Here is a 12,603-nt window from a genome sequence, read left to right as displayed (position 1 = left end):
CAAACATTCTTAAAATGTACCCAGTAGGGCCAGCTCTTTCAAAGCGTCCCACGGAGAATCCTTTTGTACAATGAAGGAGGACGAACTGTCACTGGGAACAACCAGTCCCAGCTTCCCCTCTGTCATTTTGTCCTTTCCATACGGTGGGCTTTCGGAAAGTGAGGCAGGCCCAGGCAGCGCTTTCCAGGCCTTTCCAAACGCCCTCCTCTGGAGTTGCACAGAAATCTCATCAAACGGCCAGAAAGGCAACATCACGAACTCCCACAGGCCTATCACACTGTCAATAATGAGATTCTCCTGGGCTGCAAAGACCAAAGTTTGAGAAGCAAAAAAGAAGGATTTTCTCCCTCCTGGCAGGGGGTCATGTGTGCAGTGAGTGATAAGGTGGGAAATGAAGGAGGAAATTATCTCCTAACTGAGAGTCCAGAAAACAGACCTTGAAGTAAATGATATGAACTACATCTAACACAAACGAAATCCACTCCAAAAATACACATATGCGCGCGTGATAAACACACAGACGTGGCCAAAGGGAGAGGGAGAGGGCAGGAGCCAGGCATAAAGGGAGATGAAGGGAGGCTTTGACTGTCCCCCACCCCTCGACCCCCCAGTGGAATGAGGTTCACACTGGAAAGAATCGTTTAAGGGAGCCCGTTTGAATATATTATAAGGATTTGGGATGAATTCTTTATGGAAGGAGTAAGCCTTCATCTCTCCCTTTTGATTTCCATCTCTTTCATTTGGCGAAGTGGTAAGGCTGTTACTAGCATCCTGGGACCCCCAAAATTAATCTGCATGCCTGACCTCTCTTCGTTCTCCACCACCCTCCTCTGGAGGTGGTGGGGGAGTGGTGGGCTAAAGCCGGGTCTGTCTGAGGACCAAGCAACTGATAGATGCAATTCCACAGAAGGGAAAGAAATCCCATCAAATGCGATGTCTGCTATCATGGAGATGAAAGAGCCAGTTGACTGAATGACAGTCTGTTCTGCATTTCAGCTGGTATCTTGTGACAGCCCAGAAATAGTTTTCAGCTAAGTGGGAGGTGAGGAATTCAAGGGTCAGGATTTTTTTTTTTTTTTTTTTTTTTGTGGTACGCGGGCCTCTCACTGTTGTGGCCTCTCCCGCCGCGGAGCACAGGCTCCGGACGCGCAGGCTCAGCGGCCACGGCTCACGGGCCCACCCGCTCTGCGGCATGTGGGATCTTCCCGGACCGGGGCACGAACCCGTGTCCCCTGCATCGGCAGGTCGGCAGGCGGATTCTCAACCACTGCGCCACCAGGGAAGCCCAGGATGTTTAAATGTATCTGAGCTTAGTGACAAACTCTTTTGCCTTGGCTTTGTCCTTCAAACATCATGGACAGTAATGTTGGTCTAACTTCTTAGGGGCTGGAATGAAATTGGAGAGAGAGATCTTGCTGCAAAGTTGTTTTTCTTTTAAACAAAGTTCTGCTATTGTTTCTTACTCCCCCTCCTTCTTTTCTTTATCTTCATCATCACCATCATCACAGCTTACCTCGGGATAGGCTATGTGCTTTATACATATATTATTTCATCTACTTCTCATAATGATCCTAGGAGTTAAGCAGTACTACTCCCATTTTATGACGGGAAAAGCTTGCCTCAGAGACACTAAGTAACTTGCCCAAGGTCACACAGTAAGTGGCAGAGTGGAATTCAGTTATTCCTACATTTTCTTTCCTACTCTCCTGTCCTACTTCCCTTTGCTATGAAACCCAATCTTGACTTAGAACATATGTCTTTTGATAACTGTGACATCTTCTAAAATTGTACATTAAAAACAGAACAACACACCCTGGCAAGATGAACAGTTCCAATTTGGCTGAGTCAAGAGATGCACTAGCAGGCTAGACTTTGCTAGAAGATTAATATCCTGATATGGGCACCATACCGAAGGCACATGACCTTCTGCTTTGGTAATCTCGGGAACATCTGCCAAACCAAGTGGGCGAAAAGATAATGCAAAGAAAAAGAAAAAGGGGTCCACATGAAAGATGACACACTTTCTATTTTTTGATGGCGAGTTATGGCAATCTGCCTACATCCTAACACCCAAACTCAATTCCCCATCAGAAAGGTTAAACTGACTAAGACGCGACATAACTTGGAAATACAGCTGCTGGTAAACTGTAGGCTGTGAGCCAGTATAAAACGAGCAATTTCATTATATATAGGCATATACATAAATAAGATGTCATATACGTTCTATCAGCTATTGTTGTGTAACAAATCATCCCCAAACTCAGCGGCTTAAAGTACCCATTTGTTATTTCTCATGATCCTACCAGTGGGCTAGGCAGTTCTGCTGAGATTATCCAGGCATGCTTGATCCCACTGGGCTCACTCATGTGTCTACAGCCAGCTGGTGGGTAGGCTGGGGGCTGGCTAAGATAACTTGGCTTTGCCCCATGTAATCTGCCAGCCGCCAGTGGGCTAGCCTTGCCTTGTTCTTAAGACAATGGCAAGGTTCTAGGAGGGTGGAATCCATGTGCAAGGCCTTCTGAAGCCTAGCCTTGAAACTGACATGATGTCATTTCCTCTACCTTTTTTAGTGAATGCAAGTCACAAGGCCAGCCCAGATTCAAGAATGGGCTGAAGAAACTGACTCCACTTGATGGGAAGAGATTCGGGGTCATATTGAAAAGGATGTGGATACAGGGAGAGGTGGAGAAGTAGGGCCATTTTTTGCAATCAGTCTACCACAGATATACACGATATATCTGAAACACTGCAAAGTACTGATAGGTCTTGTGCAATAAGCAACGGGTTAAAAAAATCCCTGATGATACCAGTACTAGATGAATGTTTCTTTGAATTCTCACTTAGTGAAAAGGGGAAGGAGAGGGAAGAACACTGGGTGGGAATGATGCCAGGGTGCTGGGGTGGCCCAGCCAGGCTGTTTCCAAGTGGCTGTTTCCAGGGATGTGGTTTGGGGACCCTGAGTGAAGGCAGGATCCACCTAGAGAACTGGAAAAGTAGGCCAAGGCAGAATCCTTTAGGCAAGATCAAGGTGGGGTGTTCAAGTACTGATCTCGATCAAGTTCAAGATCAAGCACAAACACCAGATTCAGAGGGCCAGAGGTCACAGCCACAGAGCAGGGTCTGGAGGCTCTTATTCAATTATGATAAAGGCAGCTAGTGTTTACCAGCATGGCCCTGGATTCTGGGAACAGTGCTATTCTTTCTGTGTTATCACAGTAATATACATTGTTTTTTGAAGTAGATCTTTGAGTAGGTATTGCAGCAAGGGTCTCTTAAAGGTAAACTTGCTCAGTCTTTGAAAATACCTTTTGGCTTCCATTTTGAATGATAGTTTAGCTGGATATAGAATTTTAGATGGACAGTTCTTTTTCTTTCTTTTCTGGCTTCTATTGTTTTGAGAAGTCTCATCAGTCTAGTTGAGCTTTCTTTGTAAGTAATCATTTAAAAAATCATTTTAAAGTAATCATTTAAATAATTTCTCTTTATCTTTGGAGTTCTGCAATTTCACTATGATGTGCGTAGGTGTAAAATATTTATCCTTCTCAAGACTCATGTTCCTTGAACCTCAGGAATCAAGTCTGGAAAACTCTCAGTCAATAAACTGTATCTCTCTCTTAATCTCTTATTCTTGGAGTTGGTATTAGGCAAATGTTGAACTTAACTTCTCTTTCCTATCTTCTATCTCTTTATCTCTCTGTGATGCATTGTAATTTCTTCAAATCAATCTTCCAGTTCATTATTTCTCTCTTTAGATTTGTCTAATCTGTTGTTTAATTCATCCACCAAGGTTTTAATTTCAATGACTGTATTTTCATTTCTAAAAGTTCCATTTGATTTATTTAAAAATCTCCCTGTTCTTTTTTCAATGTCTTACTCTTTCCATTTATTTTTCAATGTTTTAATTTATATCTTTAATAATTGTAAACCTGCCTATTTTTTGAGGGGGAAGCTCTTTCAGGCTGTTCTTTTAGACTGAGCATCTAATCCTGATGTTTGTTTGTTTGTGACTTTCCCACATGGTGTTTTCCCCCCCACCCATGTGTTTTTTAAGTCTGGAATACGAGCTCATCTTTAAATCTGCTCTTACATGGGAATCTGTGTAGTTTGGATTGAGGACCTATTTTTCCCCGGACTAGTCTGGTGTCAATTTTTTGACTTAGGGAACTCCTGGATCATGCAGGTGGTACAAATGTGAACCCTAAACCCGAGTGAGGCATGGCCCTGGGTCTCTGAATTCCCCAAGGAGATATATTTTTTCCCCCCAGTCAGGGCAACATGCTTATTACTCTGGTTTTCTGCTCCCACCTTGTTCCTCACCTCTAGTGATTTCCTTTACTTCTTGGGAGCCCAGCTAAGCATTTAAAGAGGTATTTGCTGTAGTTCATCTAGCATTTCTGGAGTATTTGTAGCGAGAGAATTTTCAGGCTGATTAGTTCACACCGTTGCCACTCCAGAAATTGCTAATAGCTGTAATATTTCTTCACTGTATGTTAGTCATCTCTTCTTTAAAAGGAAAAGGATAGGTCTCAGGCTCAGGGTCTTTGGCAGGTGACAACATCATGCTAGATCTTAATAGCATTGTTTTCTTTTTAATGTTTTCATTTTTTAATGATTCTTTTCATGTATGATAATACTCGGTTTCCAGCGGAGGTAATGGTTCCTTACAAAATAAATACATTTAGGTAAAGATTATGAATTGATATAAAAATATTAAATTGGAACACCCATGCTAAACAGAAATAACACAAATCATGGTCCTGTAGGAAAATGCCTGTGGTCGGGGACCTGGCTGTGAACCCACAGTGGTTACCATCATTCCGCTAGCGGTGACAACCTGCTGTCCACAGCATTGCTTAGAGTTTAGCAAGTCTGAGTCCACTTAACTTTTTTTTTTTTTTTGCGGTACGCGGGCCTCTCACTGTTGTGGCCTCTCCCGCCGCGGAGCACAGGCTCCGGACGCGCAGGCTCAGCGGCCATGGCTCACGGGCCCACCTGCTCCGCGGCATGTGGGATCCTCCTGGACCGGGGCACGAACCCGCGTCCCCTGCATCGGCAGGCGGACTCTCAACCACTGCGCCACCAGGGAAGCCCCACTTAACTTTTGATGTTCTCTGGGCTACAGTGTCAGGTTCGCTTTCTGACAGCAGTTATTTTAAAAGGTGGTCATGTTTCAACTGGGTAATTTACTTAATGTGACTGGATCCAGGTACAAAATAAGATTTCCCCATGGTTGCTTCCTCTTACCCCCTCCCAAGCTTTACAACTCTATTCTGGTTCTGAAACAGATGGCACAGTGACTGCTGGTAAGGAGGGCAGAGATCACCGATAAGGCTGCTGGTAGTAATGTCTTTCTCACAAACTCCGCCATCTCCTTGCATGAATAGCTCTGCCAAACCGTGAAGCCCTGGATCGCTAAGCGGCTCAGGTCTGGCAGCACCCTGCATCTTTGAATGCCCCCGTGAGCACGAGTGTGTGTCCACGGACCTCCTTAGCCTGAGTCTAGGTCCCCAGATGGGTAATGGGAGATGTCCATTGCTCTTCCTATTCTCTGCCAATGACTTTCTCCACTGAGGTCTGTCACATGGCAGGGCCCCCCAGTGATGTCTGGGATGCTGTGGAATTCTCAGAAACAACCCCATCTCAGTTCCCTTCCATCTTAAAAAAAAAAAAAAGTGCCACAGGACCGTGATCTTGTGTAGTTTTGGTCATTTAAAAAGAAGATGACAGGGCTTCCCTGGTGGCGCAGTGGTTGAGAGTCTGCCTGCCGATGCAGGGGACACGGGTTCGTGCCCCGGTCCGGGAAGATCCCACATGCCATGGAGCCGCTGGGCCCGTGAGTCATGGCCGCTGAGCCTGCGCGTCGGGAGCCTGTGCTCCGCAACGGGAGAGGCCACAACAGTGAGAGGCTCGTGTACCGCCAAAAAAAAAAAAAAAAAAGAGGGTAGATCTCATGCTAAGTACTCTTACCACAGCAAGTAAAATTTAAAAATAAATAAATAAATAAATAAAAAGAAGATGACATCACTAATGGGATCTGATTTTTCTTTCTTTTCTTATAAGAAATTCTTCTTCAGATCATTTCTTCCTGATTTTCATCTGGGGATAAAAAAGTTCATTGAAATAACAGCACACTTTGGGCAGCTGTTGCCAGAAAGGTCCAGCCATACTTAGGCGGGCAGAACTTCTGCTCTGATAACGTGTGAGCAGGGGTCTGATGGGCCCTGCACTGCCTGGGCTGGGCCAGACCACGCCTCTCCATTTCCTCATCTGGAAACTGGCCCAAGAATTGCTAACTTGCAGGGCTGCTGGGAAGGGTCCATGGGACGAGGTCTGGAACCACCTGTGACAGCTGGTACTTGGTAAATATTAGTTCCTCCTCCTTTTTTTCTTTTTTTTTTTTTCTTTTTTTTGGCCATGATATGCAGCTTGTGGGATCTTAGTTCCCGTACCAGCGATCGTACCCAGGTCCCTGGCAGTGAAAGTGCCGAATCCTAACCACTGGACCGCCAGGGAACTCCCCTACCCCACACTTTGCCTCTTTGATGCCTAATAAATGCAAACAAGGAGAATGTAGCTGGGTGACATGGAAATTTCTCAGAAAGCGGAGCAGCTGCTCAGTTCTTCACAAGCCCTCAGTGGAAGGCAGCTCCCCAGCGAGCTCTTGCTGGAAACCCACTCCATGCTGGCTGGGCTTGTGAAGTGCAAGCCCCAAGAGTGACCACAAGGTGGTGCTGTGGCAACCACAAATGCTCCAGGTGCCTCCCGGGCCTGGCACTCCTCCAGGACCTTTCTGGAGGGCCACCTGCCAAGGGGTGGGCTGACCACAGCCTAAAGCACCCGTTGCTCCCCGGGATCCCTGAGAGGAGCCCGCTCCAGACCTGACTCTGCCTTTTTTTTTTTTTTTTTCCCCTGGCCCTGCTTTTTACTAGCTGTGCAGCCTGGACAAGCTGGGCAATGAAAGCGACAGGTCCACGGTCCCCATGGGGCAGTGGAGAGAGCCCTGCTGGGGGAGTCAGGCAGGCCTAGGGCCTACCCAGGTTGGCTGTGACCATCAGAGAGACACTTCATGGGAAGGGCCTGGCAGGAAGGGCACTCAATCAACTGGCTTCATTCGGTGCAGTTCAACAAATCCTCTTAAGGGGCATCGAACCGGGGGCTGGAGATCCTGGCCTCAGGAAGCAGAATGAGAGAGAAGAGAGGCCTCTGGGACCAGCAGATGGGCGGGTTTGCGCAGCTGCAGGCAGGATGGCTGGGGATGGAGTGGGGAGCATGCTCAGAAGGGAGTCCCTCCCCACCCGAATTCTCAGCAGGCGGGGATGGGGTCTGGCTGATCTCTGTCCCCTCTGTGCCCTGCACAGGTCCTGGCACATGGCAGGCCCTCAGAAGATGTCTGCTGATTGATGGATAAATACATCAAGAGAAAGTGCTGATATGAAAGACTCAAGTCAGAGCCTGCGTCCGCTCAACAGTCGAGCCCTGGAATTCTGGACCCTGTTCATCTCTCCCACCTTATTTCTCCCAACTTCCCAGCAGCAACCTTGGCTCAGGTCACCTGCCCTCCACAGACCGTTCACTTCCTCTCTCTGGATCTTTGCTGTTGCCAGTCTCCGGCTCTAAGGCCTCTTGTCTCCCTCACGGCCTCTCAAGGCTTATCTGTTCCTCAAGAGCTGCCACCTCCTCCCTGAAGCTTTCCCTGCCACCTGGAAGAGAAGGCTCTCTCTTCTGAACTGCTCAATGTCTAGGCCCTTGCAGTGAAGCATGTGGTACTGTTATCTACCTTTTTAAGGGCTGGATTCCATTCTCTTACCTAGATTACAGGCAATTTGAGGGTAGCAAGCTTATCATAAGAGGCAGCAGAAAAGAAGGGTCAATAGGAAGTGGTTTAGAGTCAGACACATCGGGGTTAGGATCCCAGATTTGCTCATTACTGGCTGTGTGCCTTTGGACAAGTCACAAAACCTCCCTGGGCGTCTGATTCCTCATTCGTAAAAATGGAAAATGTAACACCTGCATCCAGGTGTAGTAATGCTCACGCCTCCCAAGGTGACTGGGAGGAAGATCAAGATGGATTCTGTTCCTACCTGGCACACAGTAGGTGCTCAATAAACATCAGCTCCCTTCCCCCCCCTCCCTATCTTGGAACGATGGCTTCTCATTTTGAAGATGAGCAGCTGTTCTCCGTCAAACTTCTGCAGAGAAATGTGGCAGGAAGAACGAAAACCTTGCTCTCTAAGCTGTGAACCAGGTTCGGCAAGTCCCCTGAAGCCCCATCCAGCAATTGCTCAATTACAAAATGTAAAATTACCCAAATGGGACTCCAACTTGGGACTTGTTGCCTATTTAACATTCTTCCAAGTACCCAGGTGCTCAAAGCTGAAGACATCATTATCTCCCGTCTGAGTTTCTGCAGACGCCCCTGCTACCACCCTCCTGACAATTAGGCAGCACCTTGGAAAGGTCATTCCCAGCCATGGCGTCATCCTCATGGTTCCGGGTTTGTAACCTTTCTAGCTAGCCAAAGGCAGAGCTGTTTGAAGCTCTAATGGCTAATTAAGCCTGAACCTGGGCACTTAGCTCCTAGAAGGAGAGGGTGCAACACTCAGAGTGAGTCAGGTTGAAATGGAAGGTCTTGTTACCCCTGGAGCTGGCATCTCCACAACCCCTTGCAGAAGTGAGAAACAGGCAGTCAATGCTTTCTGCTTTTGCTTTGATTGCTAGGAAATGAGTAGCTAAAGTCACAGCTCAGTTATAGCAACTGGGTAATAACAAGAGAGTATGTAATGAGAGTAACAGGGACAAAGATAGTGGTTACTGAACACCTACTACTTGCCAGCCATTCTGTTAAATGCATTACATATATTATCCCACTTAATCTTTTCAATCAAGCTCTGAAGAAGGTATTACTAGACCCATTTCACAGGCAAGGAGACTGAGGCACAGTGACTGGGTACATGTGCTCAGCTAGTAAGTGGCAGAGCTGGGATTCAGGTCCAGGTCTGGCTGCAGGGTCCACTCATGCCTCCTGTTCACATCTGTGTTTTTTTGGTCCTGATGTTTTATATTTATCCTTATTTCCTGAGAAGTTCTGCAAATCCAGGAGATGGGCTTTGCGTAAATAAAGAAATGGATGTCTGAGTAAATGAGTGAACCAAAGATGTTCAATAAACGGTAGTTATTGAGTCCAGAGCAAGCCCCAAAGGCCTCAGTGTCCCATTTTACTCATCAACCTGAAGCTCAGAGGTGAAGTGATTTGCCTAAGGGCACCTAGACAGTAACTAGCAGGGGCTGGATTTGAACTCTGGTCACAGTCCCTTGCATCCTGAAGACATAAGGAGAAGTAATCGAATGGAGCCAGCTTACAGATGGGGGAGGGACGGGGGAGCCAGGACTGACGTAATGAATGGGCTCCGGTGCCCAGAGAGCAGCAGGCCCTGCAGGCTTTCATTGGATGAGTGAAAACATGCACAGGCGAGCTGGCTTGTCTCATGATGTCTTGCCAACTGCATGGACAGGGCCACCAGGCAGAGACAACATGAAATGTCACTTATTAATTCCCTTCACATCTTTTGGGAATGAAGGGGAGAATCGATGCATAAATAGCTGAAGCAGAACGGATTTCTCAGTTCATGTGGCCATTTCCTGGCTCAGCTACCATGAGTCAGTCTGAATTGAGCTCTCTTTCCAACTACTCAATTTTTTTTTTTTTTTTTTTTGTGGTACGCGGGCCTCTCACTGTCGTGGCCTCTCCCGTTGTGGAGCACAGGCTCTGGATGCGCAGGCTCAGCGGCCACGGCTCACGGGCCCAGCCGCTCTGCGGCATGTGGGATCCTCCCGGACCGGGGCACGAACCCGCGTCCCCTGCGTCGGCAGGCGGACTCTCAACCACTGCGCCACCAGGGAAGCCCCAACTACTCAATTTTTGAGAACTTTGAAAGTAAATACATAGAAAGATGGACAATCCACTTATCTGGAGCCTAGAGCCTCTTGGTGAGTACTGGATTGCGGCTGTTCTTGGATTCAGGCACTGCCCACAACTCTTGCCACCTGCTAGGGCCAAAACTACTCTTGGTCAGAGGATCAGTCACTCCCAAAGCAAATTCATCTTGTCGGCTGGCAGATGGACCATTGTCGGAAGTGGACTCTTCATCTCTGGGAATTCTGGCTATGTCCATTTCCTGCCCCAAAGCATCATGTTTGGCAGGTGCACGTTTTGTCCTGGTTCTGGGTGGGCAGGAGTCCTACACGGGCCGTGAGCATGCTGGCTCATCATGCCTGCCGGGAAGTTGGAGAGCGGAGTGGCCTCGGGTCACTAGGAGGCTTGGGCGACACGCCGATCAGCTGGCCGGGGTCTCGGAGTTGGTGGGCTCCACTGTGATGAGGCAGCTTGAGCCCTCCACCACCCAAAGGCCTCAGCACCGTTCTCTGCAGGCAGCACTCACAGCAAACTTCATGGGTTTCACATCCCTCGTTAATGCATCAACTACTGACATGTCCTGGGTTCCTCGTATGTGCCGAGCCTAGGCCAGGAGCTGGTGATACAGAGGTGAGTACGACAGACAATGCCTGACCCAGAGCTGTGAGTGAGTGTGGAGACAGACAGCTGAGTAAGGGTGAGGGAGGGTGCAGGGAGGTGGCTGCACGAAGAAGAGGGACCCAGATTTAGGGTCCGGGCACTGGCCGCAATTCCCAGCTCTGCCACCTCCAGCTCTGCCACCTCCCAGCTCTGACTCTGGGCAAATCCCTTTGACTCTGAGTCTCAGTGTCCTTGTCCGCTCTCTGTAAAATGTGATGAATCAAATGCCTGCTCCATGAGGATGCAGTGAGGATCAGAGTTAATAAAACTGTCACCGCCAGGCATCAGCACAGACATCCCATCTGTGGCGACCGACACCAAAACCAAAACCAAGCCCACACCTGACCCTCTGAGATAAAGCAAGAATTAACAGGGGCACCTTGTCCAGTGCGAGTTCCCAAATGAAGGAGCATTTCGCGTAAGTTGCTGACTCCCTAATGAGAATTCTGTCCCCAGTGTTTGGAACGCTGATGTCTGAAGATTCTGGGTGTCCCTGCGGCTTCATGAGAAAGAATAACATTAGGAGAAATGCCTGCTTTTCCATCAAGAACAAACTGATGAAAACTTGGAAACCCTGGTGATTGTGAGCGTGTGTTTTCCTTTAAGAACCTGCTGTGGGCGTGTGTGCGTGCGTGTGTGCAATTTGGCAAACCAGACCTTCCAAAGTCTAATTAGTTTACACCTTTTTGCAAAAACTACTTTTCTTTCCTAAATGCTCCCAAGTCTGAGTCTTCCTTCCACAGGGAGTATGGAGGAGGGAACTTGCGAGCCACATTTTGAAGGATGTGTCTGAACTGGCTCCATGCCTGGGGTCAGGGGAGGGGAGAGCATTCTGGATAGCGAGAACAAGTGTAAAGGCACGAGAACATGTGTAAAGGCAAGGGATGCCTGGACCTTAGCAGACAGGCGTCACCCTGAACCCCCTTTTCTCATTCTTGGGGAGAGAAGAGCTCTGGGTGTGGCTGAAGGAAGGGCAGTTGATGGAAATCTCAGGACCTGCAACCAAAAAATCCTCATGGACCCACTTGGGCACATTGCTTTGCTTCACACTGAGCCTTAGCTGTAAAATGGAGATAATTATCCTGACCTTGGGTTACTGTTAAGAATCAGAGAACATGTCATGAAAAAGGCATGGCTCAGCCACTGTGGACTCAAATTCCAGTTTCATCACTATTAATTTTGTAAGCATGAGCTAATTACTTCCCCTCTGTAAACAAGCCTCAGTTTGCTCATCTGTGAAATGGGGCTAATTAAAACCTCACAGGGTTATTGGGAAGATTAAATAAAATAAGGCATGCAAAGTGTTTAGCCGTGCCTGGTACATAGTAAGTGCCCAATAATTGTTAGCTGTTGAGATGATGATGATTAGAATGAATCAATCATGGAAGCAGGTAGGCGGGGTCTCAGTAAAGCCCCGCTGAACCTGGGTCTATTTCTGCATGGAGAAGATTCCTCAGCCCCACAAAGCATTGAAATACTCATCCAGAAGGCAAGGGATTCCCACTGCGAGTCCGTCCTTCCCACCGCCCACGTCTGAGTATGTATGGGGCAAGACTGCTCTGAGAATCCGATTAACTGATGGAGGAAGCTTGGCAGATGCGTCCAGCCCCCGAGGTGCCCCTGCAAACCCAAACCACCTACCTGGGCTGTGGGAGGAGCACAGCAGGCCTGGAAGCCTTGCTGAGCATCTGACTGTGTCCTGGGGGGCTGGCTTCTTGTGACTCTATTTTCTAAGCCAAGTACTTACGGGCTTTAAGTGGTAGAGACAGATGTCTCCACCTAAGGGCAGGAGGTTCACATTAAGGGTGTCAGCCCCAACCAGGCAGCTACCCTAGAACTTGGTATGGAAGTACAGTAAGGCTCCCTTTACTGAGCACCTACTACACGCCAAGTGCTTTTCAGATGACTGACATCCATCACTGCCCACCCCCACAGTCAATCTGCAAGACCCCAACTCATGTCTCAGGGAGGGCAGATTATTTAACAGACTGGACTGTCAGCTCCATGAGGACGGGGGCTGCACTGGCTAG

The 12,603-nt window shown here is 48.0% G+C and overlaps 2 protein-coding genes across 2 annotated transcripts in view; one reads left to right on the top strand and one right to left on the bottom strand.

Annotated features, from left to right (window-relative positions):
- Positions 1-9,702, top strand: part of HTR6 (5-hydroxytryptamine receptor 6) — a 46,886-nt gene extending 37,184 nt beyond the window's left edge. Inside the window, exon 3 of the mRNA XM_067016144.1 lies at positions 7,359-9,702. Coding sequence (XP_066872245.1) covers positions 7,359-7,397 — 39 coding nt within the window. The 3' untranslated portion in view covers positions 7,398-9,702. The remainder of the gene's footprint in view (positions 1-7,358) is intronic.
- Positions 1-12,603, bottom strand: part of TMCO4 (transmembrane and coiled-coil domains 4) — a 93,906-nt gene that overhangs the window by 22,920 nt on the left and 58,383 nt on the right. The gene's annotated exons all lie outside the window — the stretch shown is intronic.

Source organism: Kogia breviceps, chromosome 1, assembly GCF_026419965.1.
Source record: "Kogia breviceps isolate mKogBre1 chromosome 1, mKogBre1 haplotype 1, whole genome shotgun sequence".
Lineage (NCBI taxonomy): Eukaryota > Metazoa > Chordata > Mammalia > Artiodactyla > Physeteridae > Kogia > Kogia breviceps.
This window is presented reverse-complemented; position numbering and strand designations above follow the sequence as displayed.